The sequence below is a fragment of the Microchirus variegatus genome (genome assembly GCF_963457635.1).
Source record: "Microchirus variegatus genome assembly, chromosome: 5".
Lineage (NCBI taxonomy): Eukaryota > Metazoa > Chordata > Actinopteri > Pleuronectiformes > Soleidae > Microchirus > Microchirus variegatus.
In genome coordinates this window covers 3,520,165-3,546,829 of record NC_139806.1, presented here as the reverse complement: position 1 = coordinate 3,546,829, position 26,665 = coordinate 3,520,165, and the positions used below count along the sequence as shown (strand labels likewise).

The 26,665-nt window shown below is 42.0% G+C and overlaps 1 protein-coding gene across 1 annotated transcript in view; it reads left to right on the top strand.

Annotated features, from left to right (window-relative positions):
- Positions 1–207: 207 nt before the first annotated feature.
- brinp2 (bone morphogenetic protein/retinoic acid inducible neural-specific 2) overlaps positions 208–26,665 on the top strand; it is a gene marked incomplete at both ends in the record, with an annotated part of 113,632 nt that continues 87,174 nt past the window's right edge. The window contains one exon of the mRNA XM_083890251.1: positions 208–572. Within this exon, the coding sequence (XP_083746377.1) occupies positions 208–572 (365 nt within the window). The remainder of the gene's footprint in view (positions 573–26,665) is intronic.

The following is a 26,665-nucleotide window of genomic DNA, read 5'->3' as shown; positions in this document are numbered from 1 at the left end:
ATGAATGCCTGTTTCCTAAACTAAATGTTGCAAAATGTTTTTGCTGCGTCATCTCTTCTCTCGTTATTTTTTTTTTTTTTTTTTTTTCTCTCGTTATTTTATTAAAGCCACGTTTTTCTGTGTTTTTCTTGGCGTTCCAGGTCGGTGGGAGGTGACTGTCAGAAGAAATGCCGGTCCCAGGTGCCCTAGCACATCACCAGCGGGACCATGGCGACTCCTTGGCCAATGAGAAGAGAGAGGTGCTCCCACGGCTCCGCCTGCCTCGCTAGGTGGTCGGCGTCGTCCTTGATGCTCCTATGGTTGCCCTGGGTGTTGCTCTGGCAGCCGTGGGCCGCTCGAGCTGAACAAGCGGGTGGCGGCGGACACGGCGGGAAGGCACTGGCCGGTTCTCTGACGTCCTCCTCGTCCTCGTCCTCCTCCAGCTCCTCGCTGTGGGGCTTCAACACGAGGCAGAGCGAAGGGCAGCTCGACTGGCTGCTGTCGGAGAAGGGACCTTTCCACAAATGTCCGGAGTACACCGACTTCAGGGACCGCTTTCAGAACGGATTTACCACCAGATACAAGATTTACAGGTGAGCGCTCGTCGTCGTCGTCGTCGTCGGGGTTCACTTTGAGATATTTGAGCACTTATTTTGACATTTAGCGTTAAATGCTACCCACGGTGCTGCATTAGCATTAAAGGGATAGTTCGGAATTTTGAACATAAGACCTGTTTTCCAACTCAGCCGGTGTGATGGAGACGTCTGGAGACGTTTTCGAAAAAATTTCATTCAGTTCTTCTAGTTGCCGAGTCGCTGGTGCTATGGCTAGCGCAAGTCAATGGTACACGTTAGCATGGCATTAAAAACACTCATACCGACTCTACAGTGCACCTGAGGCAAATCGACTGTAACGGCAGACTATCGATGTACATATCTGTGTTGATAGAATGTTTGAAATAAAACCAAACCTTGCAATTTGAAGGATTTATGTCTCAGCAGCAGCAGCAGCGCGTCATACTTCCGGCAGCGGCTGATAAAGTGAGAAAGTAGTCCCTCAAAAATTAATGCGATGCAAGGTAAGTTTTGTTTCAAATATTATTCTATCAACACAAATATGTTCATCGATAGTCTGCCGTTGCAATTGATTTGCCTCGGGTGCACTGTGGAGTCGGTATGAGTGTTTCTAATGCCATGCTAGCAGGTACCATTGACTTGCGCTAGCCATGGCACCAGCGAACTCGGCAACTAGAAGAACTGAATGAAATTTCTTGAAAACGTCTCCAGACGTCTCCATCACACCGGCTGAGTTGGAAAATAGGTAAAAAATTCCGAACTATCCCTTTAATACCGCTCTGAGTTAAATGAACTGTTAGCTTCAGGCTGGTTATTTCATTTCAGAAAATGTAAATCAACAAGCTGAGTCGAGCTCAAAGGTGTGTAGTGATATATCTAAAGGTGCTATGATGATCCTTCATGTGTTACTAATAGTTTTAATAAAGCTTCCTACGCTGGTTAATTTATGAGCTGCTCTGGAAACATAGCGCCGCGAGATAGCATAGCAATTCTGCGTGTATACAAGCAGTTCAGGTTCTGCTCCACACGCAAACTTTTTGAGAAATTAGGGTCATCGTCGCCACTGACTTCCATAATCTCACGCTTTGTGCTACGTTCTTTTAAGAATGCTTTTTTCCGATAACGGTAGTTGTACTCGTGCAGATTTTCCAGTTGGAGTCGAGTCGGTGCAACGAGGCCGTGAAAGGTGACGTGCAGTAGCAATGCCGACCCTCTGTTCAGGTTTACTGTTGTTTTTCACATGGACACACGGCCGTGATGATCGTATTCTCACGATACGGGGACGGTGCGCTCGTCGATACGTCGCGAGACAACGTACATCGTAATATCTGTCTCGCTAATCAGACGACGAACAAGATAACGTCCCGTCCGGCAACATTTTCTGGCTTATTATTGTGTTCCCTAATTCCTGTGATAAGTGCCATAGGGAGGAATCATGACGCGTTGAGTGTCTTTTATTTAGCGCTAGGCTAGTTCCGTAACAATGAAATCTCAATACATTGACATATTGAGTAACCGGCTCTCCCCAAAGTATTCACTACATTAGCTGCAGAGCTCTTTTGCGTCATGTGCCCGAAATTTCACTCCGTCTTAATCAACAACAAGTCCTCAATTTGAGCAGATAAATCAATAAGGATTCTTCAAAAATGAGTTTTATTTAATCCATTTCTTTTGTAGACTCATGTGCAGGAGAGCGTATAATGAAAAGCTGTTTCTTTCTTTACTTTTTCACTTTGACGTTATATATTAACATCCTCAAACACAGCTGTTAAATTAAATTCCCCCATCTCTCGTGCTATGATTTGCTCGTCGTCGTCGCCGGAGGTAAATCTTGGTACGGCCCTTTATTTTTTCAGCTAACGACGCCCGGGTAAATTTTTTTACACTTAAAATAAAAAAAAGGTGAAAATGTAAAACTGAGTGAATTCACAGCTTTTTTTTTTCCGTGTCCTTTCTTCTCTTACTGTTCAATTTGGAGAGATAATTAATCAGAAATGAGCTCACGCGGAGAGTGATTTTGTGTCTTTATACATGGTGTGAATTAACTAAACTTAGCTCAGGAAGTTCCCGCAGGTAGACTCACGCTAAAGAGCAGCTAAATTGGGATCAGAGGGGAAAAAGAACTGGTGAATGTTTTGTGCCGAGCTGATGGAAGCCAACATTTTTTAGACTTTTCCTCTGCATGCGATCTGCGAAAGATCGGAGAAAAGTCGCGTTCCAGGCGCAGAAGATGGGAACGTGTTTCTGTTTCGTTCATTCTGAGCTCAGCGGGACCGGGAAAGAACACAACACAGGCTTTACAACTTTTACAATAGCAATCATGGAACTTCACAAAGAATATGACACAATTCTTTCTAGTGTAGATACCAGACTATGGGTGAATTCCAATTCCTTGCTTAACCCTCAATCTTAATCCTCAATCTCAAAAATGTTCTCCCTCTAGTGCAAGTGCTGTCCTGATTCTCTGAAAAAATTAAGTTGAGGGGCGAGTTTAAGGGCTGTATCGCCCTCAATATTGAGATTTTCCGAGACCACCGTTGGGAGCAAGGGCTACCCAGAATGCATTGCGTGTTTTGACAGAACAAAGATGGCACCGAAAGTAGTGTTTTCTTTGTTAATACAGATAAAAAAATGATGAAAACCATTGTATTATCTTAGTTTAGGCCCATATTATGGATTACTGACGTCATTGTTGCATAACATTTATTTTTATTTTACGATCTTTTGTCAATAGTCGGCCTGTGCGGACACACGATCGTTTGCTATGGTTTACTTTTCAATAAGTCGTGGTGTGTGGTAACTGTCAGCTGAATATTTGTATGAGTATCATCTTATAACTAACTGACAACCTAATAACTTGACTGACAAACGGATCGTTATAAATAATCCTGTGAATAGAAAATATAGTCAAGACATTGACAAGATTAGAAACAAGGGTTTTCAAGGGTTTTCTCATCATCCAATAGTCTTCTAACACCATTAGCAAACGCAATGGACCATTAGAACACTGGAAATGGGCCTCTATACACCTATGTACATATTCCATTAAAAACCAGCTAGAATAGTCGTTGTGTACAACACAGTCGTTAATACAATGTATAGAGTGTATTTCTGATTAAATTAATCTTATATTCATTGAAAAAAAAAGTGCTTTTCCATCAAAAATAAGGACAACAAACCTTTGAGCGGTCAGCGTCATGTCTCGTCGACGGCGTCTTTTCTAACGATGTCACATCACGTGATGCTTTTTGTTGTTGTTGAAGTCGACTGTGACTGATTTTCCCGACGCGTTCACGCAGAGAACCCACAGGGGAATCGCACAGGCTTGCGTCTTTATGTCGCTGTCACTCGTTTCTCCTGCCGCTCCTCTTGGACAGCGGGAGGTAAGATGTGTCTCCATCAAAGGCGAATCTAACTGTTCCTCGTGGAAAATATCAAACGTCTCTCCTCTGACCGCGTCCTCTCAAGCGCCATCATTTTTCTTTTTTTATGCATTCAAAATGACACCATTTTTCCTCCTCCTCCCTCTTTGCCATCTCCCCTCTCGCTCACTCTGCCTCTGCCTCGGCTTAAATCACATGGAAACGACAGCATCGCTTACAGTTGAAGGGAGAGTGAAGTGTGAAATGACAGGTGAAGTTTCTCCGTAAGTGGGGCAGGTTGTTCTGCGTCTGCTTTTTAGCCGCGGGACACGAGCTCCAGGAAAACAAATCCTTCTTCTGACGTCCAGTTTTTTGGGACATCATATGCTTCTTTCCTTGTTCCTCCTCTTGATATTTATTCCCCTCAACCCAGGCTATTTATTTGCCAAAAACCTCAAGGATGAACTTATTTTTTAATGCCTCCAATTCAGCAACAACCGTGTCCAGGGCCGTTCTTTTCAACCTCACATCTCAAGGGAGTCTTTTCAAACTGGCCAAAGGTCACAGAGGGCTCCAAAAAACATGTTTTACTTAAATACTTCCACATCAAATAATGATGTACAGGCACAAACCACAGTTCCCTCCAGAAATATTTGCTTGCAAAGCTTGTAAAGTCCACACAGGACTTGTTTATCCACTGCAGACACACATCCCTAAGATAGAACATGTTATTTAAATCCTGGACGAGGCAGCAGAATTAGACCCTGAACTCCTGTGACCGCAGCAAGTTTAAAATTGCAGATTTTCTGTCTGGGCTTTTGGTGAGGAGAGCATGTGGACGTGTCAACACTGACGATGCTTTGGTATGTTGTCAGAAATGACTTTCTAGCGTCTTGTTTGTCTCTTGTCTATGTGTACCCCTGACGCCTCCCCCCCCCCGCCCAAACTCATGCATTTTAGCCAAATCATCTAACAATGTGTTCCTCACGACCCCCAGTGTGTGTGAAAACAATGACAGTGGCAGTGGAACGAGGCAGACGGGAGCACTGACAGCAAGGCAACTCTGCCAAGTTCGACTGTTTATCAACAAAGACAGAAATGCGAGAGAACAACAACTCTGTTCTCGGCGCGAGACGCGACTTTAAAACTCGTTTTTATTTATTTTCTTTAGTGCTGACGCCGTTAACACGTGAACGCATGACGCCTTTCCATGACGACTCACTCTGGATCCAGGCTCCGTTAACCAGTTAGCTCTGTTAGCTCCTTTAGCACCGTTAGCACCGTTAGCTCGCCTAAAGTGGAACTGGAGTGGCCTGTTTATTAAAGGAAAAGAGCAGCGCTACAAATAACCAGCGTACTTTAGAGACTTATTTTAACAATCGGGAGTCACGTAAACATGACGTCACGGTCATTTATTTTCACTTGTTTGGGGTTAGGGTTTTCACTTACAAAAAAAAAAAAATAACAGCACAAAAATATTGATATATGAGAGCTGCTTAACCCTAAGTACACACCAAGAAAAAGCAAAGGAAACATTTTTTATTTGCATTTTTTATTTCATGTACTTATGATAACAATAACAATCAATATATGTATATATATATTTTTTTTAATTAAATTAGACCCTACAGTATTTCAGATACAGGCCTCTACCAAACGGTTGAGACGTCTGTTCAAATAATAGACCTGGTTTACATAATTCATAAAGTACAACATTCAGAGCAAGTCACGTTAATTTAATGTTAGTGATGCATTTTTCTATGAGATACAGTGACTTAAAGTGTGGTCGACCAAATGGTTGAGTCGTACCTTAAAGGTCTACATTAGCCAACAGCGATAGCAACGCCGTAGCTGAAAAAGCCTCTGGATTGGTGTGAGTTAAAGACATGATAACAGGACAACACTGTTAGGTCGACAGCCTTTCATTTTCCATAATTCTGTTTGTAAACTGCTCAGTTTCAGCACCACAGTCCATAGAGAGAGTTATCCACCAATGTTATATCTTTGCACACAGGGCAGATTAGTGGCTAGTTGTTAGCTAGTGGCTAGCTAGTGATTGTCTCCAGCGATCATTGACTCTCATGTTGAGGATAAAGTGTTAGACAATGCGTTTTTGGTGAGTGATTTACCTCAGTGACACTAACCTACCATAAGGGGGAGCAGAAGAGCTGGAACTCCCCTCGATGAACGTTAGCGAGCGGAGGAGCTCACAGGGCGACACAAACTCCCGTTTCAGGGTGAAATAAAGCAGCAAACATTATTCTTGGCACACACTTTTATGTGGGGAGCCTTTTTTTTTCTTAAGTGGTTCAAATCTGCTTTTCCTTGTGTTTTCTCCCCCGCACAACGTCATTAGCCGGCATCAGAGGGAAAAATGTGGTGTGAAAAGCACTTATCTTGTGTTTTCCCCCCTCTGTTCTCCTGCGACATTTACAAATGCTAATATACTATCTGATTATCGTTTAGGATGCCAGCAGGCTTCTCTCTGCATTATCTCGCAACAGAGAAAGAGCAAAATTGGCTGCTGTCATTAGCTTTTAATAAGGGGGGTAATGGAGATAGGGATACATGTTAGCTACACTTTCCTGGCCTTACCCTAATCTGTTAAATCCTTTAATCTCCTCGTTGCGCGAGATACATCAGCCGCCTCGGCCTTAAACGCGCTGGGAAAACTATCAATGGATGAGGTCGCGATGGCTGCACTTTGCTGGTAGGTTTGGCAATCTTCTCTGCGGAGGAATCCCTCTGTAAATTCCACATGAAAGGCTTCGCTGTGAGTTATCGCGTAACGTATATACGCGATCTAATTGTTGCACTCGTCTCCTCTTTGAGAATGAAGTAGAGACACTGAGCACGGGCGAACTGCCGATGTGACTGTTGGTGTTTGGATGCCAACATTTTGGGATTGTTGTATTTGCACGTTTTTTAGGGGGGGGGGGGCCCTACACATGATAATGCGTCACGTTGGCTTCTCTGGTTCTTCTTCTTCTTCTCTGGTTTATGGAAAATATGCAAATGTGGGCCAACAATGCTGTCATAGTCCCACCTCTAAAGGCCCCGGTAAACTTCCGCGCACGAGTCGCATAGCGCAGACCCTGGTATACTCGCGCGTCAGGATCCTGTCGTATCTGACTTCACCATCGGGTAGCGGTACAAGTCTGGACGCAGGGAAAGCAGCGTTTGGCTGCTGCTATAGGCTTCTCCGATTCTCCTGCTGCTGGGCTCCAGGGACGCTAACGGTGTAGTTTTATGGCTTTTTCAGCCATTTGCGAATGTCCATTCTGAATGAAAATATAGCTGGTAGTTTTCGCTTGAAAATCCTTTTTCCTTGCTGCGGGAAGACGCACTGGCTACGTAAAGCAAGACGATGGGTTCTAATGGAAGGACTAATGGAAACTCGAAAACTCGGATTTGCACAACTGTCCATTTTGGTTTTTACAAAAGTCAGTGGAGTTTTTTCCCCGAGTTTTGGGTTGTTTTGAACACATCGTAGACTGTAAACGATATATTACAGCCTTTATAGTCGCTGAGGTCATTCGTATGTCCTTGTATTGATGGTACTCCCTTGCACCACCAATCACTAAATAGGTAGTAAACAGTTACTCTACAGGGAGCGCGTCCAGTCAGGGAATACGCTCCACGGGGGCCCCAAACTGTGGAAGTGAAGGTGTAAAGGTTTGCATGTACAACAGCAGCAGCAGCAGCAGCAGCAGCAGCAGCAGCAGCAGCAGCAGCAGCAGCAGCAGCAGCAGCAGCCATGGCAGGATGATGACATTTACATGGTAGGGCCCATAGGGGACAGGTGGATGTGGAGATTATGACGCAGGTCTTACAGCAGAGTTGCAGGCATCAGGAGGTTGACTTTATATGTTTTTTTTAATGATTTCCTCTTCCTCTTTTTCTTTTCATCAATTGCATTGGATTACCTGCTTTGCTCGTACATCCCAGCTTCACAGGTGCACTATTTTTCGGTTTTTTTCTCAAGGTCTATTTGAGGCGGCGTGCTCGTTGCATCACGGCTTCTTCTTTATCTCTGTGTCATTGATGTTCATCTGTTGGAAATCAGTTGAAAAATGTTGCGAAACCTCAACTGTGACCTAGAAAATCTACGAGCTAAAATATGTCAACATACAGTATTTACCATTTCGGCTATTTGGTGCGGATATGTGTCATATTTTGCCGTCCTTCACTTTTGTTTTGCCTCTTCTCTGCAACATCGCTGGTAATATTCAATCGTCTAAGAACTGCTATGCGATATTTATGAATAATTTATGAAGCTCTATATCGACAGGCTCTCTTTGACTGCAACGTTCGGCTTCTCGGCGTCACAAAGAGAGCCGAGTGTGGACCGAGCGGCGGGACAGAAACATGCCTGTGGCTCTGTGATGGAAACAGTCGGGGAGGCAACACTTTGTCTGTTGGACACACCATGTGGTGGCTGTGCGTGTGTGTCTGTATGTGTCTGTGTGTGTCTGTGTGTGCGCTGACCAACACAAGTCACACAAACAAACAAACAAACAAACAAACAAACGCTCCAGAACACAAATGTGGGTGACACTGTCTTTCCCCACACTGTGAAAGGCACAGCAGCCTCTTTGGTGTCTGTTTGATATGTTAACCTCTCTGTTTCATAGAGGGTTCAAACAGAAAAGCATAAACAGTGACGCTGAGAGAGACACGCACACATGTAAGTGGAATAACAACGCAAACAAAAAAGGAGGATTGTTTCCTCTGAACGTCTACATACATATTCAATTTTCTTCACATCGTGGCTGCCAGACTGCAAACAACTCGCTATATACACAAATACACACAGTTTTTGGTTTCTTTTATAGCAGGGGTGTCAAACGTCCAATCCGCCCCCCCCCCCCCCCCCCCCCCCGGATGGATTTGTGAAAATTTCACAGTATGATTAGAATCTGATAATACTGTGTAACAATGCATCTTCAGGGGTGTCAAACGTACGGCCCAAGAACCAGCCCCCCCAGTGGGTCCAATCCGCACCCCCCCAGGATGAATTTGTTAAAATGTCACAGTATGGTTAGATTCTAATCATACTGTGACATTTTCATATATCTGAGCATACTGTGAAATGCTACATTTTCAGGGGGGTCAAATGTACGGCCCAAGGGCCAGAACCAGCCCACCAGTGGGTCCAATACGTCCCCCCACCCCCTCCCCCCTTGGATGAATTTGTAAAAAGTTCACAGTATGATTAGAATCTGATCATACTGTGAAATTCTATGGGTGTCAAACGTACGGCCCGTGGGCCAGAACCGGCCCACCCAGAATGAATTTACTGTGAAATACTGCATTTTCAGGGGTGTCAAACGTACAGAACTGGCCCACCAGTGGGTCCAATCTGCACCCCCCCGGATTAATTTGTGAACATTTCACAGTATGATTAGAATCTGATCATACTGTGAAATAAAATAAATACCGTGGAATAAGTTTGACGTACGGCCCCCCAGGATCAAATATTCCATTTTCAGTTTCCGATACCTGTGGCTAAATGTTTGGTGCCCTTGTAAATGGTGAACTTGGGCATAATATTGTTGAAATTGCACTTGTTTTCCTCATGAAATTGCAGGTTGTCTTGTAAGAAAGATAACTCATTTAATTTAAAACAAAGGGAAACATTTTGAATGCTTAAGATCCCCCCCCCCCAGTAAGTGGTTTGGTTTTGCCAGCTTTTGTGTACACGTGACAGAAGTGATCCACAAACACAGGGTTGCATCTCCATGCATGGAGTGAATCTCTTGCACTCAAGGAGAAAGCCACTGTGAGTGATGTGTTGCCCGTTTAAAGGAGGCGCCAGCAGACACTCGGCGGAACAAAGTGTCTGCAAAGCAACCGGTGAATATACAGGGAGACCTTGTCCTCGGAAAGTGAATAAGCGCACATTAATGCAAGGAGGCTTTTCGCATTAACCTCAGATGGAGCTTTAGGTGTCGAGAATGCAGCGCAAATTCAAATGTACCCAAACAAACATGGTGCTCTTTTGACCTAAAACCCATTAAAAAATCATGAAATAACTGACACAGACGGGGCTTCATTTAAGGGAGAGTTCACACAGAATTCCAATCACTGCTGAAAGATCTAACCTTTTATGAAAAACTTATCCCTTGCAGACTTGAAGGAGAAGCCTTTATTGGTATCAGCCCACTTAATTGCCACTATCAGCCGTCACCGGGTGCGTGGACGTGGGTTACCAGGACCCCGTGTTCCCTCTGCTCACGGTCGACTCGGTATGCTTTTATCTTTGTGCCTGATCTCTGTCGCCAACGGTCGCTTTATGAAAAGAACGAGGTCGTGACACAATATTCAGGCAAAGAAGATGGTTTGGTTTCAAAAAGATACTTCACGGATTCATTTTTCAAGTGAGCGGGCGATGTAAATGTTAGCGGCTCCTCCCCCGGCCAAACCGGCACGGCGCAGTCTGCTCTCCTGTGAGGCGCCGTTGTGGGAGTACACTAATGACTTATGATAATGGTCTTTTAATGAGGTGATAATATTCAAGGTAGCTGCTCTGAGAACCTGTACTAACACTACACGGTGATGGTGGTGGATTGTACCGGGCAGTTTGAAACTCGGCTTTTAAACAATCTCGCACAGCGCACGTGACTTGTTTTATGTCGAGACAGAAGGAGGCAACAGCAACAACATATGAGGAAGTGTCCATGAAGAGCTGTCTCCACCCGCCCCTGCACTGCTGCTCTATACGCACAAACGCACTGAGCCGTTTTTTAGTGCTCGGCGCGTTAACGGTGTTAAAAAAGACGAGTGTGACGGCGTGTTTACGTGACTCCCGATTGTTTAAATGAGTCTCTAAAGTAAAGCTAAACTTTAAAAACAGAGGAACACATACGCAGTACACAGGCACGCTGGTCATTTGTAGCGCTGCTCTTTAATCGTTTAAAAACACAGTCCGCTCCAGTTCGACTGCAGATGCGCTAACACCGCTACAGGAGCTAATGTTTACGTGCCGTGGCACCGTAGTCCAGGGACCGTTTACCAGTTAGCTTAGTTAGCTCGGTTAGCTCCTTTAGCTCCGTTAGCGCGCCTACAGTCGGAAAGAGCAGCGCTAACCAGCGTACCTGTGTACTGCGTATGTGTGTGCCTCTGTTTTTAAAGTTTAGCGTTACTTTAGAGCAGGGGTCTCAAACTCAAATGACCTGGGGGCCAATGCACTTCTATTGTGGTCAAGAGGGGGCCGGCCTAAGTGGGAAAAAAAATCAACTGTTCACAATATATCACGATATCACACCTATACTTAACAATACTATTTATGATGCAAAATTAATGTATTAATATCAAAAACAGACATTTATTTTAAATGACATAAATAACAAGAGTGTGGACAACTGTAATTAAAATTCGTACCAGGAGCCGTTTCGGGGACGCTGCCATTCGTGGCTCGGGGCCTAACAAGTGCATTTACATATGTTATTGAATGTTGTATAAGATACATTTAATAATGAGATAAGTATGACCAAATAAAAAACCTTGCTAGCAAACATATTATATTCTATCACCTCGCTGGCAGCTGTGCCTCAGCTACACACTGTGTTTAAAAGACAGTGAGGTCGTGGGCCATGTTTTCATTATAACATGATATTAAGTGGGGGGGCCGCATGTAATCGATTGAGGGGCCACATGTGGCCCCCGGGCCGCCAGTTTGAGACCCCTGCTTTAGAGACTCATTTTAATCGGGAGTCGCGTAAACATGACGTCGCGCGCGTCTTTTTTCCGGTCAGACGTCATGGAAACGCGACATGCGTTAATGTGCGCTACCTTTGACGCCGTTAACTGCCGTTAGCGCCACAATGTTAGCGTTTGTGTCCATTAAGACGATAAACAGAGGCAGAATAATAATCTCGACAATGAAAACCAAATGTGAATCTACATATTCAGTGATCGATAGATTCCCTTTTTGGACGCGCAGTGCTTTACCAAATCCCTTTGAGAACAACCAGTGCACACACACGCACACACACACACACACATGCCTCCTGCTGTGTGTGTGAGCCTGAGAGAGAGTGTGTGATGGAGAGATGGTAAGAAAAGGGAACGTGGAGCTGCATCGAGACAATAAAAAAAACATCAAAAAGAGCTTTTCTGTCAAAGAAGATTATGTTCCGATGCAACACTGACAGCACGGAAATCTGGGCAACATTTCCCTCCCTTTTTTTTCCCATCATCAAAAGATTATATTTCCTGAATAAAAGAGTCGACAACTATTTACGATACCTCCTCCCACACACACACACACACACACACACACACACACACACACACACACACACACACACACACACACACACCAGTGCATCTCCCGCTCTCTGCCGTCTTTATCTAACAAACACAGAATACAAGCGCTGATGACTTTAAGGAATCAGGGATTTTAAATGCGAGTTGGGATTTGCTCAGATTGATGTAGGTTTCTGCCGTTTTTAATAGGATTGTAAATAGTCGACTCGTCATAAGCAGATGTTTGGCTTTGGTGGGAGGAGATCTGATGCACGTCCTTTCAAAATAAAAGCATGTATCATATATATCTTCCAGACGTGTTGTCACTTATTGGACGGCGCTCAGGCCTGAAGAAGAAGAGAGAGATGTTTTTGGGGGAACACGTCGAGGACAACTCGCTTATCTCGGGTTGGATAAAGTTGCCATAAATTGTTTTGGATGCAGGGGAGGAAACATGGCCGTCCCTGCTGAAAACCAATGTCCTCGCTATTTATTATCCGAGGAGGCAAATGCTCCTGTGCACAAGTGATGATTCTGTCACAGGCGGCGGCTTCAGCTGCCATCAATCACGCTAATGTGTCTCTTACAGATAGATGCGCTTTATTGATCCCAAAACTGGGGGAATGTTCCACTTTCAGACGTCTTACTACTCTGATTTCTATATATATATATATATATATATAAAATATATAGAAAGATGAAATGCAAATATATGTTTAAAAAGTCTGAAACGAATGACATTGGCTTTAAAAGACAGGTCATGAAAATATGGAAATGGACGGAAGCCAAGAGTCAGAATTGAGGTGAAATGAAGGATCACTTTGACTTCCCCTCGCATCCATTTACCTGATTTATACGTTGCAAACTCCTGTCGTTACTGTGTCCATGCAGTCGTTTTGGTGACGCTGTAATCCATCAGTAATTTGTGAAACGTCATGCTGTGACTGGAGCTCATTTATTAAAAAAAAAAAAAAACTTGACGTGCAACGCGGCTTTAATAAACACCATGAGCAGAAAAAAAAGATCCATTACACAACTTTGGCTGCAGAGGAGCTGAGTGGAGTCGAGAGCACGGAGCCTCTCGTACCTTCTGCTGACCTGTGAAACGCAGCGTTTGAATATCATTAATGCAAATTGCCTCGGACTATCTTGTCTTCTTCAATGTTAGGATCGAGGAGTTGTTGCCTCTTTATTGTTTATCGTTCTCCTCTGACATCAACGAGGCTATTTGGCCCCAGAGAACTGCTGCTCCCCTGATATTTTCTCTTCGTTTGTAGTCGACTCTCTAAACCTGTGATGGTTGTGTGTGAAAATCCCGGTAGACCCGACCTGTACATGCAATATTGTGCTACTTTGGCTCTCATAATACTCCCAATGGGTGTTTGTATAGATGTGAAATGTACGTGTAGAGTGCCATACATTCATATCTAAATTGTTTCCCCACGGACAGGAAAATAATTCCCATTAATAGGTAATAATCTACGGAGGCCCCGAAGTGACATGAGGGAAAAAAATAAATAAATGAAGAATTTTTTTTTTCCTAAAAATCGTAAAAAATAATGTTTTTTTCCCAAAATGTTTTTTTCCCAAAAATGTTTTTTTCCCAAAAAACTTTTTTCCCAAAAAAAATGTTTTTTCCAAAAAAATGTTTTTTCCAAAAAAATGTTTTTTTACAAATGTTTTTTTTTTTAAACTTTTTTTTGGAAAGTCGAAATTTTAAAAAAAAATATTTTAAATATATTTTTTTTTTCTCATGTCACTCGTTACCTCTCCACTACCCAGACTTGTTTATCCAGAACAAAGAGGAGATGAGAGTCAGAGTCACCTGGTGTTTTTTCACACAGGCTGCTTGATGTGAATACAATAGCTTCCTCTTTTGTGCGCTGACGATGCACCTGGAAACTCCGAAAGGACACCCGAAGTTGTCTGTTGCCTCTTCAACGAATTCAGCTCATTAACCGGTGGAGCAGAACAACAATTATCTCCTCATCACTGCTTCGAGAACCGCGCTCTGAGCTTTTTTTCTGAGGAAGCTGATTGATCGAGTTCCAGGAACGACCGAGAATCTGCTCGGTGTGCTGCATGGTGAAGGGACGAGGGACGATTTACCACTGAAGTTAGACTCTCATCCAGATTTTAATTTTTATCTAAATTCAGCAGCATTTTCCTCACGCGTTGTAGAACTTCTCCAGCACGTGTGTTTAAAGTATAACGAGTCTGTCGTGGCGTTTCACAGTCACGTCGTCACAGTGTTTAAGTCAGCACAAATGATACATTTCACACTCTGTTTTGCAGTCATATGGAGCTCTGTAAGAACTGGCAACCGTGCGCTGACAACTCCATACAATACTGTGGGTATTGTTGCTATGTATGTTGACATCTGATGTTATTTTAGCAGCGTTATACAAGCACGTTGACAGGTTTTTTTTTTTGCTCCCTGTTGTATGAGTGTGTGTACCAAGATGGGATCCCAGTAAGATTTGTTTTCACACTCCTCCGTACATTTTCTTCCAAGTTTTGTCAAAAGCAAACAAATCATGACAGTTTTTTCTGTTGTGTGTGTGTACATTCACCAGCCATTTTGTGAGACTGGGTGTGGTCGTCTGCTTCAGTGCTGCATTCAGATATGGTCTCATGTTGGTAGGTTAGTACTCGACCAAAATTTGGACAAAAAAGCCATTCGTTAGTATGTTGTCCAAAATGTGAAAAAAAAGTCACACTTTAGTATGTCGTCTAAAATGTAACCAAAAAGTCACAATTTAGTATGCTGTCCAAAATTTGACCAAAAAGTCACACTTTAGTATGACGTCCAAAATTTGACAAAAAAGTCGTACTTTAGTATGTTGTCCAAAATTTGACAAAAAAGTCACACTTTGGTGTGTTGTCCAAAATTTGACAAAAAAGTCACAATTTAGTATGCCGTCCAAAATTTGACAAAAAAGTCACAATTTAGAATGCCGTCCAAAATGTGACAAAAAGTCACACTTTAGTATGTCATACAAAATTTGACCAAAACGTTATACTTAAATGTCATACAAAATTTGTCACACTTAAGTATTTTGTCCAAAATTTTACAAAAAGTCACACTTAGTATGTCGTCCAATATTTGACAAAAAAGACACTTTAAAATGTCGTCCAAAATTTGACAAAAAAGTCACACTTTGGTGTTGTCCAAAATTTGACAAAAAAGTCACAATTTAGTATGCCGTCCAAAATGTGACAAAAGTCACACTTTAGTATGCTGTCCCAAATTTGTCCAAAAAGTCATACATTAGTTTGTCGTCCAAAATTTGACCAAAAAGTCACACTTTAGTATGTCGTCCAAAATTTGACAGAAAAGTCATACTTTTGTAAATAAAATAAACTGACCAATTTGTGTAAAATAACATGCTCCTGTTAGAAGCTACTGTAGAGACGAGCACAGTGTCGTCTTTCACTGATTCCTCTCCATTTTTCTTTCATAAAATAAAATATTAAAATATTCCTGAAATCTCCTTTTTTTGTTGTTACTTGGTTCAAGCTTGTACTTTACTCCCACCATCTTTGGAAACAACTCTGGGTGTAGGTCGTTCTCTCGTGGAGAAACGTCTTACTTGGCAGAAAACATCACCTAAAAGCTGAATGTGTGTACAAAAAAAATACTAATAGGGCAAAATAAAGAGGTGGGAAATGAGAGTGGAAGAAAATGAGGAGGGAGATTGAATTTAAGAGGGAAAAAGTGAAACCTGGTGAGACAAAGATGAAATAGAATTGTTAAAGAAAGAAACAGAAGGACTGTGCTGTTTCTGGAAAGGGTTAGAGAACAACGCACAGTGTATATATGTGTGTGTGTGTGTGTGTGTGTGTGTGTGTGTGTGTGTGTGTGTGTGTGTGTGTGTGTGTGCTTGTTTGTTTCCCCTACAGTGTGAGAGCGTAAGACAAATTGACCATATGGATAAGAGCAGACGGCGGCCAGGTTGTGCTAAGAAGAAGCAGTTAGTACGAGCACATTGTGCCGTTTGGCAGGAAGCCTAATGTTTAGCACGCTGGAAAACTGGCAAAGCAAAAGGGAACGAGGCAAGTTTCGGAGGCTTCAAAGATGCAGCTGCGCGGCAGGGCTGCAAAGTAAAGTGCAGGTTCATCGCCGCTGCAACAGCGGACACGATACAAAAGGACTCGCCACAAATCACAATAAATTATAGCTGTTTAATTCCACCTGGAGGGTACTCGATTAAACAGTCACAGAGATTAGCAAAAACAGACAGAATAGAGTGACATCACTCAGACATTATTAATATTGCACGTTTCATGCAGATAAGACAATTTACAGAGATAAATGTGTTATTTGATCACAAGACAGTGGAACTAAAATATACGGAGCCCCCGAAGTGACATGAGAAATAAAGATCTCGACTTTCAAACTCGAGGTTTCAAATGTTTTTTTTTTTGTTGTTTTTTTTCTCACGTCACTTCGGGGGCTCTGTAAAAATATGGACGTTTTGTAAAAAAACAAAAGAAAAAAACCTTAAGCCTCAAAGTTTTATGAGTAAAAGTTTGAAAAAGATCGACGTAAACAAACACAACAGCATCATAATGATTTTATCCTTCATTTCAGCCCTTTAAGGGAAAAATAAATGAGGAACTGCAATGTGAGGCCTGTCAGAGGCACAGGTCACTTCAAGCGAGATAGACTTCACTGCCTCTTACAAATAAATGGCTCTTCATACGGGAAAAACAACTTTTAAAATCCACACGTGGTAATTAAACGGCAAAGCGTGGAGTGCTTGGGTTTGGTACAACCCTCCCTTGGGCTACTGGAATAGGGTTAGCTAACCGCTAACCCTTGAGGAAGTTTTCCTTGTTCACCAATTTTGGCGGCGTGTCTTCCACCTGTATCAAAAACATCATCAGGCACCGCCGAACATCAGGTGACACGCTTTTATCAGCTGTCACACACCCGGAGCGCCGTCCGAGGGGGAGTGACCTTGACAGCGGGGGGGGGGGGGGAGGGGAGGAACAGCCGATAAGGCACGTCAACAACCTAACATCAGTGTGACAGGTTCTGAGGACGGCGGAAGACACGCCGCGAAACTGGTTGACAGGGATCAGAAATACACTCTATACATTGTTAATGTGGTAAACGACTATTCTAGCTGCAAACGTCTGGTTTTTAATGGAATATGTACATAGGTGTATAGAGGCCCATTTCCAGTGTTCTAATGGTACGTTGTGTTTGCTAATGGCGTTAGAAGACTATTGGATGATTAGAAAACCCTTGAAAACCCTTGTGCGATGATGTTAGCACAGCTGAAAACTGTTTTGCTGGTTCCTTGACAAAAGGGCAAAATTATTTTTTGAAGAAAAATCATTATTTCTTATCTTGTCAATGTCTTGACTGTAATATTTCTTTCCATTTTGCGACTCTTTTGATGAATAAAAGTGTGACTTTTAATGGAAAACAACAAAAATTGCATAGGTGACGCCAAACTTTTAAACGGTAGTGTAGGGTTGAGCTGTAAGGCCCGTCAGACACAGCCTTGCGTACAACCCCCGCTTACCAAGTGAAGGTGCTGTTCTTAGTTGAAACCCGAAGCCTGGCCCTTGGAAGCGATTTACCATTCCAAACCGTACCGTACCATATCAAACTGGAGCGTACCGTGATGGAAAAGTGCCAGAGAAAGTCGTGCAAAAGCCACGTTTTTCCATTGCGGGAACCCTTTGAATTACGTGACGCAGTCGACACCGTGACAGGTTGATGTCGTTGTTGTTGTTGTATGGTCTTCTGGTGGACTGGAGTGGAGGACATTAATCTCCTCTGTCTTTGATCGCTGTCGAAACATCAGCAAAAAACATCAGCAAAAAAAATGCTCGATACCGGGAACTATAATTCCTTGAAAGAACTTCCTGGGTGAACTTCAAAGTGAATTCCTCTTTTGGGAGATCCTGTAGGTTTAAAACACTGATTCATTTATATTGTACATTCATATACTTGATATCTTGATTTTTTTTTTTTTCCTCCTTCACTAAAGTCTAACCAGAGATTTACTGGTCTCACATTAGCTTTAAAACATATTGCACTGAGCACTGGTTCACACGGGGAGTAATATAAAAAGTGTTTGCCTCGTATTAGAAGAGTGCTGCTGCATTAGGTCCAAATAACTGTCGTATTACAGAGTCCTCGGCGACTCGGGGAAGAGCTAGCAAACAATCTTCTACAATCTCGTGGTGCAGCAGCAGAATCAGATCGTACACGGAGCTCGCGTCTGCACACGGTGACGCAAAAATGACATCGCACCAGGGCACCGACGACGGCCAGCTGTGATAATAAGTGTCACTGGATCTGTGTATAAACACGTAGTGATTCAATTATTTCAGCCCAGCTGGAATTTTACATTTAACACACACACACACACATAAAAAAATCATTTTCATTTTCTGAAACCTTCCGGGTGATTCAGACACTCGTGTGCACTCGCTCTCTCTCTCTCTCTCTTTTTTTTCAATTTCACAAGAGTCAATTTGAATTATTATCTCCAAGGCCAAGGTCTGCGTTTGCTAAGCGGTTGTGCTGGTGAGTCGGTCCACCTACGACAATACCAATATGATCTCATTTGGTTGAAGTCGTACGTGTTAGAGAAATAGGAATATATATACATATATACATATATATATATATATATATATATATATATATATATATATATATATATACATATACATATATATATATATATATATATATATATATATATATACATATATATATATATATATACATATATATATATATATATATATATATATATATATACGTATAGACTGTTTTGGCTTTTGTCCGCAGGCTGAAGAATAGTCATTTCAGACTTCATTTCAGTTTCACTCCTCTGGCAGGGTTATGTTTTGGAGACGCGGCACAGTGGCAGACAAAAGAAAACGGGGACGCGAGAAAGAGGACGGACCAAAGCGTGACACGAATACAGAGGGAACTGTGTCACTGAATACATTATCATTATTATTATTATAAGTTATCATTACTGCTTCTTTTAAAGTATTATAGCCTATTTCTCCGAGTGAACCCAGTTCCCTGGTGTCCTCATGAACGTGTCTGTGACGCGCTTCGGCTCGCTTTCGATCGCCTGTCTCTTTAAATATGCAAATGAGACACAGGAAACTACGTCACCCGGGCTAACGGCAGCTAATGGCAGTTAGCGTTTGGAAAAGCCATAATTTTGCCGACTCTACTCTGCACATTGCCGTCATATATGTATAACATGTAAATACTCTGAGGCTGGAAGTTTGCGTAGAACTCTGTGCTGCACCGTGCAGCCAAGAATAGAACACTTTGCGTAGACTTCTCTCCGCTCTTCCGGATACTATCGCCCTCGCCTGCACTCTCACGTTTTTTTAGGGTCAAAGTGGAGCTACGCGAGACAACAATTCCACGAATTGTGACGTAGCAACGAGTGCGGAAGTCAACATCGCGTGTTTTAGCTCGTGTACACTCTTAGAAATAAAAGTGCTAAGTAGAACAATATAGGGTTCTTCGGCTTGAGAACCCTTTTTGGCTCAAGGTAGAACCATTTTTTATAAAGGTTCCACCAAGAACCCTTTTAAAACCCTTTATTCAGGAAAGGGGTTTTAAGGGGTTCTCTCGATCAAAATGGTTCTTACCGGAACCATTAGTGTTACCAAGAACCCTTGAAAAACCCTTTCTTCAGGATAGTTGATAGTTCCAGGTAGAACCTCAGCCCTTGTAGAAGAACCCTTTTGGTACCCTTATTTCTAAGTGTACTTAGACTGAGGCGGACCAGGAAAACATCTTTTTTCACACACTCACAGGACCTCCGGAGAAGTATTAAAAAGATTAAAAAGTCGATTTTGCATAATATCTCCCCTTTAAAACACATTTAAAACAATCCAGCAAAGAGAGCAAATGCGAGTCTATACCTTCACAGTCTCCTGGTTCTGTTTCAAAACAACAGGAGTTGTTTCAAAATACTCACTTGACATCTTTTCTCTTTATACGTGTAGGCTCATTTTATTTTGTTGCGCAACATTTGATTGTTAGTCGCCGTCCGTCGCCCATCGATCGCGGACGATCAATCTAAATGTCAATGTAAATCCCAGAGGCTGCTGGAAGAGCATGATGCGGTTACTATGGCGACAAGTGGAACCTTTCATCGAAGCGCAAATTGAATAAATTGTCTCTTTAACTTTTGTCACGCAGCAGAGTGTAAATCTGCCTTCACTTATCTCTGACTTTTACGACAGCTGAACCATGTTTTTCCGCCTGTAGAAGAACGTCTGTGCCTGCTCTCCTGCACCATATCTAAGGCCGTAGATAAAATTAGCAAGAGTTGTTGATCCACTGCTGCCTCCGTCATCAATACGTTCAAGTTTCCTTCTTTTGAAACAATCCTTCGAAATGAAGCAGCGACAGAACAGTAACAGTAACTGGACTCTGGGAAGCCTCAGAACTTCAAGGTACTGCAGATGTTGTCGCCAGATGTTGTGCTCTATTATTGGCCACAGTCTCCTGGGGGTTAGCGTCAGTTTCCCTGTGATTAGCTGTGCAGAGCGAGGCCGTTCTCTTGTCCGTCGTCACGCTGTCGGCTAACGCTGAAATTAGAGGCCGCCTCAAACGTGCATGCTAATTCCAGATAATCCCAAATTACAACATCTCTGTTCGAGTTCTATAATGTGTCCGAGTGTGTTGCTGCGGCCAGTTTGCACACGTCTCTGTTTTTTCAGCACTGGGTTCTGTTAATGCAGGTGTTGTTGGTGGTGACTGCGCTGACCTATGGAGAGCCGTCTCAGTCCAAATAAATAAATACAAAAATAAAAACATAAATAATATTTTTAAAAAAACACACAAAAAAAATAAATAATACAAAAAAACATAAATAAATAAATAAATAATTAATTAATTAATTAATTAATTAATTAATTATTTGGAAATAAAAGTCCTCCTGAAAAAAGTCTTATTTATTTGTATAATAATTATTTGTTTTATTTGTTTTATATCTGGTTTTATTTTTTTTTCTATTTCTGTTTATTTATTTATTTCTGTTTTTTTATTTATTTATTTATTTAGTTTTTGTTTTTATTTAGTTTTTTTTTTTTTTAATTATTATTTTTGACGGCTCTCCATACTGATCTGCGTTGACACTGCCACCATATTTCAAAGAAAAAGACGATATAACGTAGTCACAGTTGTTGCAAAAAAAAAGAAGAAATCAGGACCTAAATGCAGATAGAAAAACGACCCCCAACACCGGGAAACCCGCGAACAAAACGAAGCAACCCAGACATCATGGAGCACAGTGACTAATAAATACACGAGGGAGGAGGAGATAATCAGACAAAGAAGACGGGACAGGAAGTCAAAGTTAGCAGTTACACACACTCTGAAGATGTTTGAAATAAAACAGGGAATCGGAAACGGAACTAAAACCCGGATCAACAAAACCCGAAGAAATGTCCAACAAACCACATACGACATCACAAAAATTCCTCTTCAAGGGTTTTCTATCTCGCACACGAGTGCAAGGTTTCACAGTTCACACGGGCACAACCAGACGTCGTGAACCTCAGGTGTGAGCGCGCACAGGGATGGGCAGTATTTCTAATACATGTATTTAAAATACGTATTTCAAATTACAAAATACTATTTTGTAATTTGTATTTTATTGAGATGATGAAAATGCCTTCGTATTTTGTATCAAAATACTTCAGTGTTGTGTATTTTTGTATTTTCAAAATACTGTAAAATACTTTCTGTGAGACACTCCCTGATCTCATGACAAAGTTAAACCTGCCATTGTTTAAGGATGCAGAGATGGAGTACATTGAAGAGTATACCAAAGTCCTGAAACCCCTTACGCAGGATAATTGATGGATTGCAGAGCCAGTCACCGTGCTATTACGCAGAATGAATTCCAACCTTATTTGCAATAGAGGCTAAGCTTGAAGTGGATGATTTCCAGGGGAGATTTGGTGCCTTTCTAGATCTTCGACCAGAAGTAAACGAAGCGATCCTGGCGAGTGTGACCCATCGTGTTGATCAGTGTTTGGCAAAGCTGGAAATTATGATGTTATCCAAAGTCTTGTTTTGTTCACTAACCAAAATGATTCAGTTTTAATTATTTTTTTGTTATGAGGAGCAAAGAAACCAAAAAATATTCACATTTAAGAAGCTAAAACAATTAAAAATCTTGTTTTTAATAATGAAAAAAGCTTCAAATCGATTATCGATTATCAAAATAGTTGGCGATTAATTTAGTAATCGATTAATAATCGATTCATCGATTAATAGTTTCAGCTCTACACTGATTCATAGTGGGCAATGTAATACAACAATAGAGTAAGGGCAGAAGTTTATATTGGGATGTCTTGGGATGTGCGCAAGTGAAGGGATAGATGAAAAAGGCTTTTAGAAAGAAGTATTTTGTAGTATTTTGAAAATACAAAAATACAGTATTTTATTTTTATTTTTTGGCTGCTGTATTTTGTAGCTTATTTTGATACATTTTTAAGGTGGGTATTTTGAATTTTATTTGGAAATACATTTTGATGTATTTGTGCCCATCACTGAGCGTGCACCAGTGCGATATTTCACATTTTGACAGGTGACTATTGCCTGATTCGGAGAGGGATGGAGGGATGAGGGGTGTGTGTGTGTGTGTGCGAAACTGAAATAGAACTTAATTGAATTGGACACATTGGCAGTTGCAGTTGCTGCTGAATTACACATTAGAGAAGTAGCTTATAACTGAGAGGTGAGGGAAGAGCTGCTTGTCATATATATATATATATATATATAGATACTGTATATCAGGGGTTCTCAAAGTTTTGATATCTGAGGGCCAATTTAGGAACCCAACATTGGACTGAGGGCCACCAAAGGAAAAAAACCAGAAAGAAATACCATTTATAATCATTTTAATGACCAGATTGCAGTTCTACAGTTTAGCGTTAAGTAATATAAGCATTAATATAATGTAATTTAAGCATTAATATCATAATGCTTTATAATTTACTGGGTAATTACCCAGTATTTTGGCCATTGTTCTTACCTTCTAATTACAGGTTAATACCAAGTAACACATTTCTGTTACCATATATTTACTGGGTAAATAGCTAGTAATTGGGGGCTGTAGCTACCTGCTTATTACCAGCTTATAACACAATAATACACTAAAATTCACCATATAGAAACCAGGTAAATACCCAGTATTTTTGTTTACACTTGTCTGTATCCAGTAATGTCCAATAAACATTTAACAAGCTTAGTCGCTCCTGGATTAAAACTATCAACTGTAATTCATTGTGGGGCCGCCAGAAATGTTTCTGCAGGCCGCCATTGGCCCCCGGGCTGCACTTTGAGAACCAATGCTGTATATGTACCATTTGAGTATTTAACCAGGTCATTGTTAATGCTGCTGCTGCACAAAAGACGCACAAAGGAAATGGAAACGGGTCCTAACTGAGCGCGTCTTCTCCTTTAATCCCGTCATTAAAAGCAGCGCCTGTGCCTGTGCTCGGCCTCTACCTGTGCATTAACTCCATTAACGCCCATGAGAACTTTGGCAAAGTTGGACGACGAACACCTATGCACATCAATAAATAATCTCCCCTTTTTCAGTTGCGGTGATGAATAATGCAGCTGCGGCCGACACAGCCGTGCATTTTATATTCAAATCCCCCCCCCCCCCAGTTTCTTTCAGGACAACGATTCGAAACAATCTACACGCCGCTGATGCCGAACTCGTTTTCAAAATGAATTCGCACAATTTTTAATGCGAGAGAGAAAAAGGGTAACGCGCGATGAAGGGAGAGACCTTATCGTTGCCTCGTGGACATCAAAAATGGAGAGAAATATTAATAAACCGAATTGTTGGTTTTTTTTAAATTGTGATGGAAAATAGGACACATCAGGCCCCTGTCACACACACACACACACACACGTAAAACGGGTGTACATCACAGCTCTCGAAATAGCAAAAGAGGAATTTAACAGGGGAAAGTGAAGCGTTCAGGCGTGTGATACTGATGATGGAGGAAGGCAGGCAGGTACAGGTCAGGAGAGGAAATTCAGAGCACGCAATGCAGCTGCTTTTATTTAAGCTTTTCCCTTCTGCAAAAAAATTAGCTCAGAGAGAGAAAATAAGGGCTTCTCACTGAAATTAGCTTGATGCCGTTGAGTCGACGTCGTGTGGAGCCTGTGCATCGTTTACTACAAGTGAGGCCGACTCTAAACTGGCCGTATAGGTGTTAGTGTGTGACTGTGAGTGGTTGTTAATTCAGATGTTAGTTGTTCGATGAGCTCCAGCTCTTTTCCCTGACTTCAAAGGATTAAGTGGTACAAACGCATCTTAAATCCAATTTGTATTCTTTGGCTTTTTTTTATTATAGTTTTATTGTATGACCTGTTTATTTGTATAAAATATATGTATATGTTTATTGTAGTCAGAGCCGTTTCTTGCTATATGTGGACTATGCAGCTGCATAGGGAGCCCCACAGCCACCAGGGGGCCCCCAAACTGCAAGCTCAGACTCATATTTTATTATACTTTTGAGAATTAAAAGTACCCGTCTTTATTTGCATGTATTGGATGCATTCATTGTGCATATATGTGCAAAGCATGTAAGTGTTTGTCGGGTAATCAGAAAAAGTTAGGAATATCTACCTCGAGTTTGAAAAAAATAGTGGCCCCCAAATAGTATCTCGCATAGGGCCCCCAAACAGCTAGAAACGGCCCTGATTGTAGTGCCGTGCAAAAGGATAACGCACGTTAATGCGCATTGACACATTTCCATGACGACTGACTGGAAATAGACACGCATGACGTCATGTTTACGTGCCGCGACACCAGAGTCCAGGCACCGTTTACCAGTTAGCTCCGTTAGCTGCGTTAGCTCCTTTTAGCGCCGTTAGCGCGCCTACAGTCGAACTGGAGCGGTCTGTTTATTAAAGGAAAAAAGCAGCGCTACGAATAACCAGCGCACCTGTGTAACTGCGTACGTGCGCCTCTGTTTTTAAAAGTTTAGCGTCACTTTAGAGACTCATTTTAACAATCGGGAGTCACGTAAACATGACGTCACTGGCGTCTTTTCCCGGTCAGTCGTCATGGAAACGCGTCGTGCGTTAACGTTGATGCTGTTAAACGCTGTTGAGGAGTTAACATTTGACAGCACTAGTTTATTGTTCGTTCTCAGGTCTGTGAGTTCAAAAGTCTGTATGTTTTATTTGTTTATCTCTGACGTACAGCGCTTTGTTTCAGCTGTTGTTGTTTTTAAAGTGCTTTATAAATAAAGTTGGATTGGATTGGATACTGCAAGATTGGACGGAATCGAAAATGTGGACAAAAAAAAAAACCACAAACAACAAATGCTTTCAATCGTGCTGGGCACGTTAGCGGCGGTTAACGTGCGTTTATGGCGTCAGCGCATGACACGCTTCCATGACGACTGACTCTCGATTGTTAAAATGAGTCTCTAAAGTAACGCTAAACTTGGCGCATGTACGCAGTACACAGGTATGCTAGTGCTGCTCTTTTCGTTTAATAAACACAACGCTCCAGTTCCACTGTAGCCGCGCTAACGGCGCTAAAGCAGCTAACGCAGCCATTGAAGCCAATGGAGCTTATGCAGCTAACGGAGCTAATTGGTACCGTGGCGTCGTAAACATGATGTCCTGCGCATCTTTTTTTTCCGGTCAATCAGCATGGAATCGCATCATGCGTTAACGTGTGTTAGCGTAGCCGCCGTTAGCACTAGTTTTCATACAGTGTTTGCGTCTTGAATGCAGTTAATATTCAAGTTAACTTTATTTTCTTCATCCAGTGAATTCTTTATGACATTATATCCCTCTCTCCCGCCCTCGGCAGTGTCATTTTTACGTAGCATATTGTGCTCACTTTGGCGTCTTAAACCGACCCGGGATTCCCGAGGCAGATTTTTCAAGAAGAGCTGACAGAGACGTTTCGACCCAGATACGGCAGAACTCATAAGCAGGCGGGTGACGCCTCGTACAGAACCAGGACGCTGAATAATTTGACTTTGACTTCTCCTGCACATAATAATAATAATAACAACAAAACGCCCAAACCCGAAGTTACCAAAGAAACTTTTTGTCTGTGCTCACCTTAAAATCCCAGCCTGAAATCTGTTGCAGTCACTTTCACTTCCTCCCTCCTTCATGTCACAGCTCCAGCTCCCTATCATAACAGCATCGCAGTGAGCTTCTAGTCTAATTCCTTTCAGCAGAGATGTATAATGACTCTGGTGGGAGCGACTGGGATATCATTAAAAAATCATGCACATGGCTTCCACTCTGCAGGCAGGGAGGAGCGTCTATTTCTGGAGGGGCTCCCACAGGACTGAGGGGGGATTTTAATGAACCTGAGTCCTAGGACTCCAAGAGAATGGACTTTGGTTTTGGCTCCTTGGCTAAAAAAAAAACACAGTAAAACAACACTTGCTATAGAGAGAGGAGGGCAAAACTCTATTTATGGACGC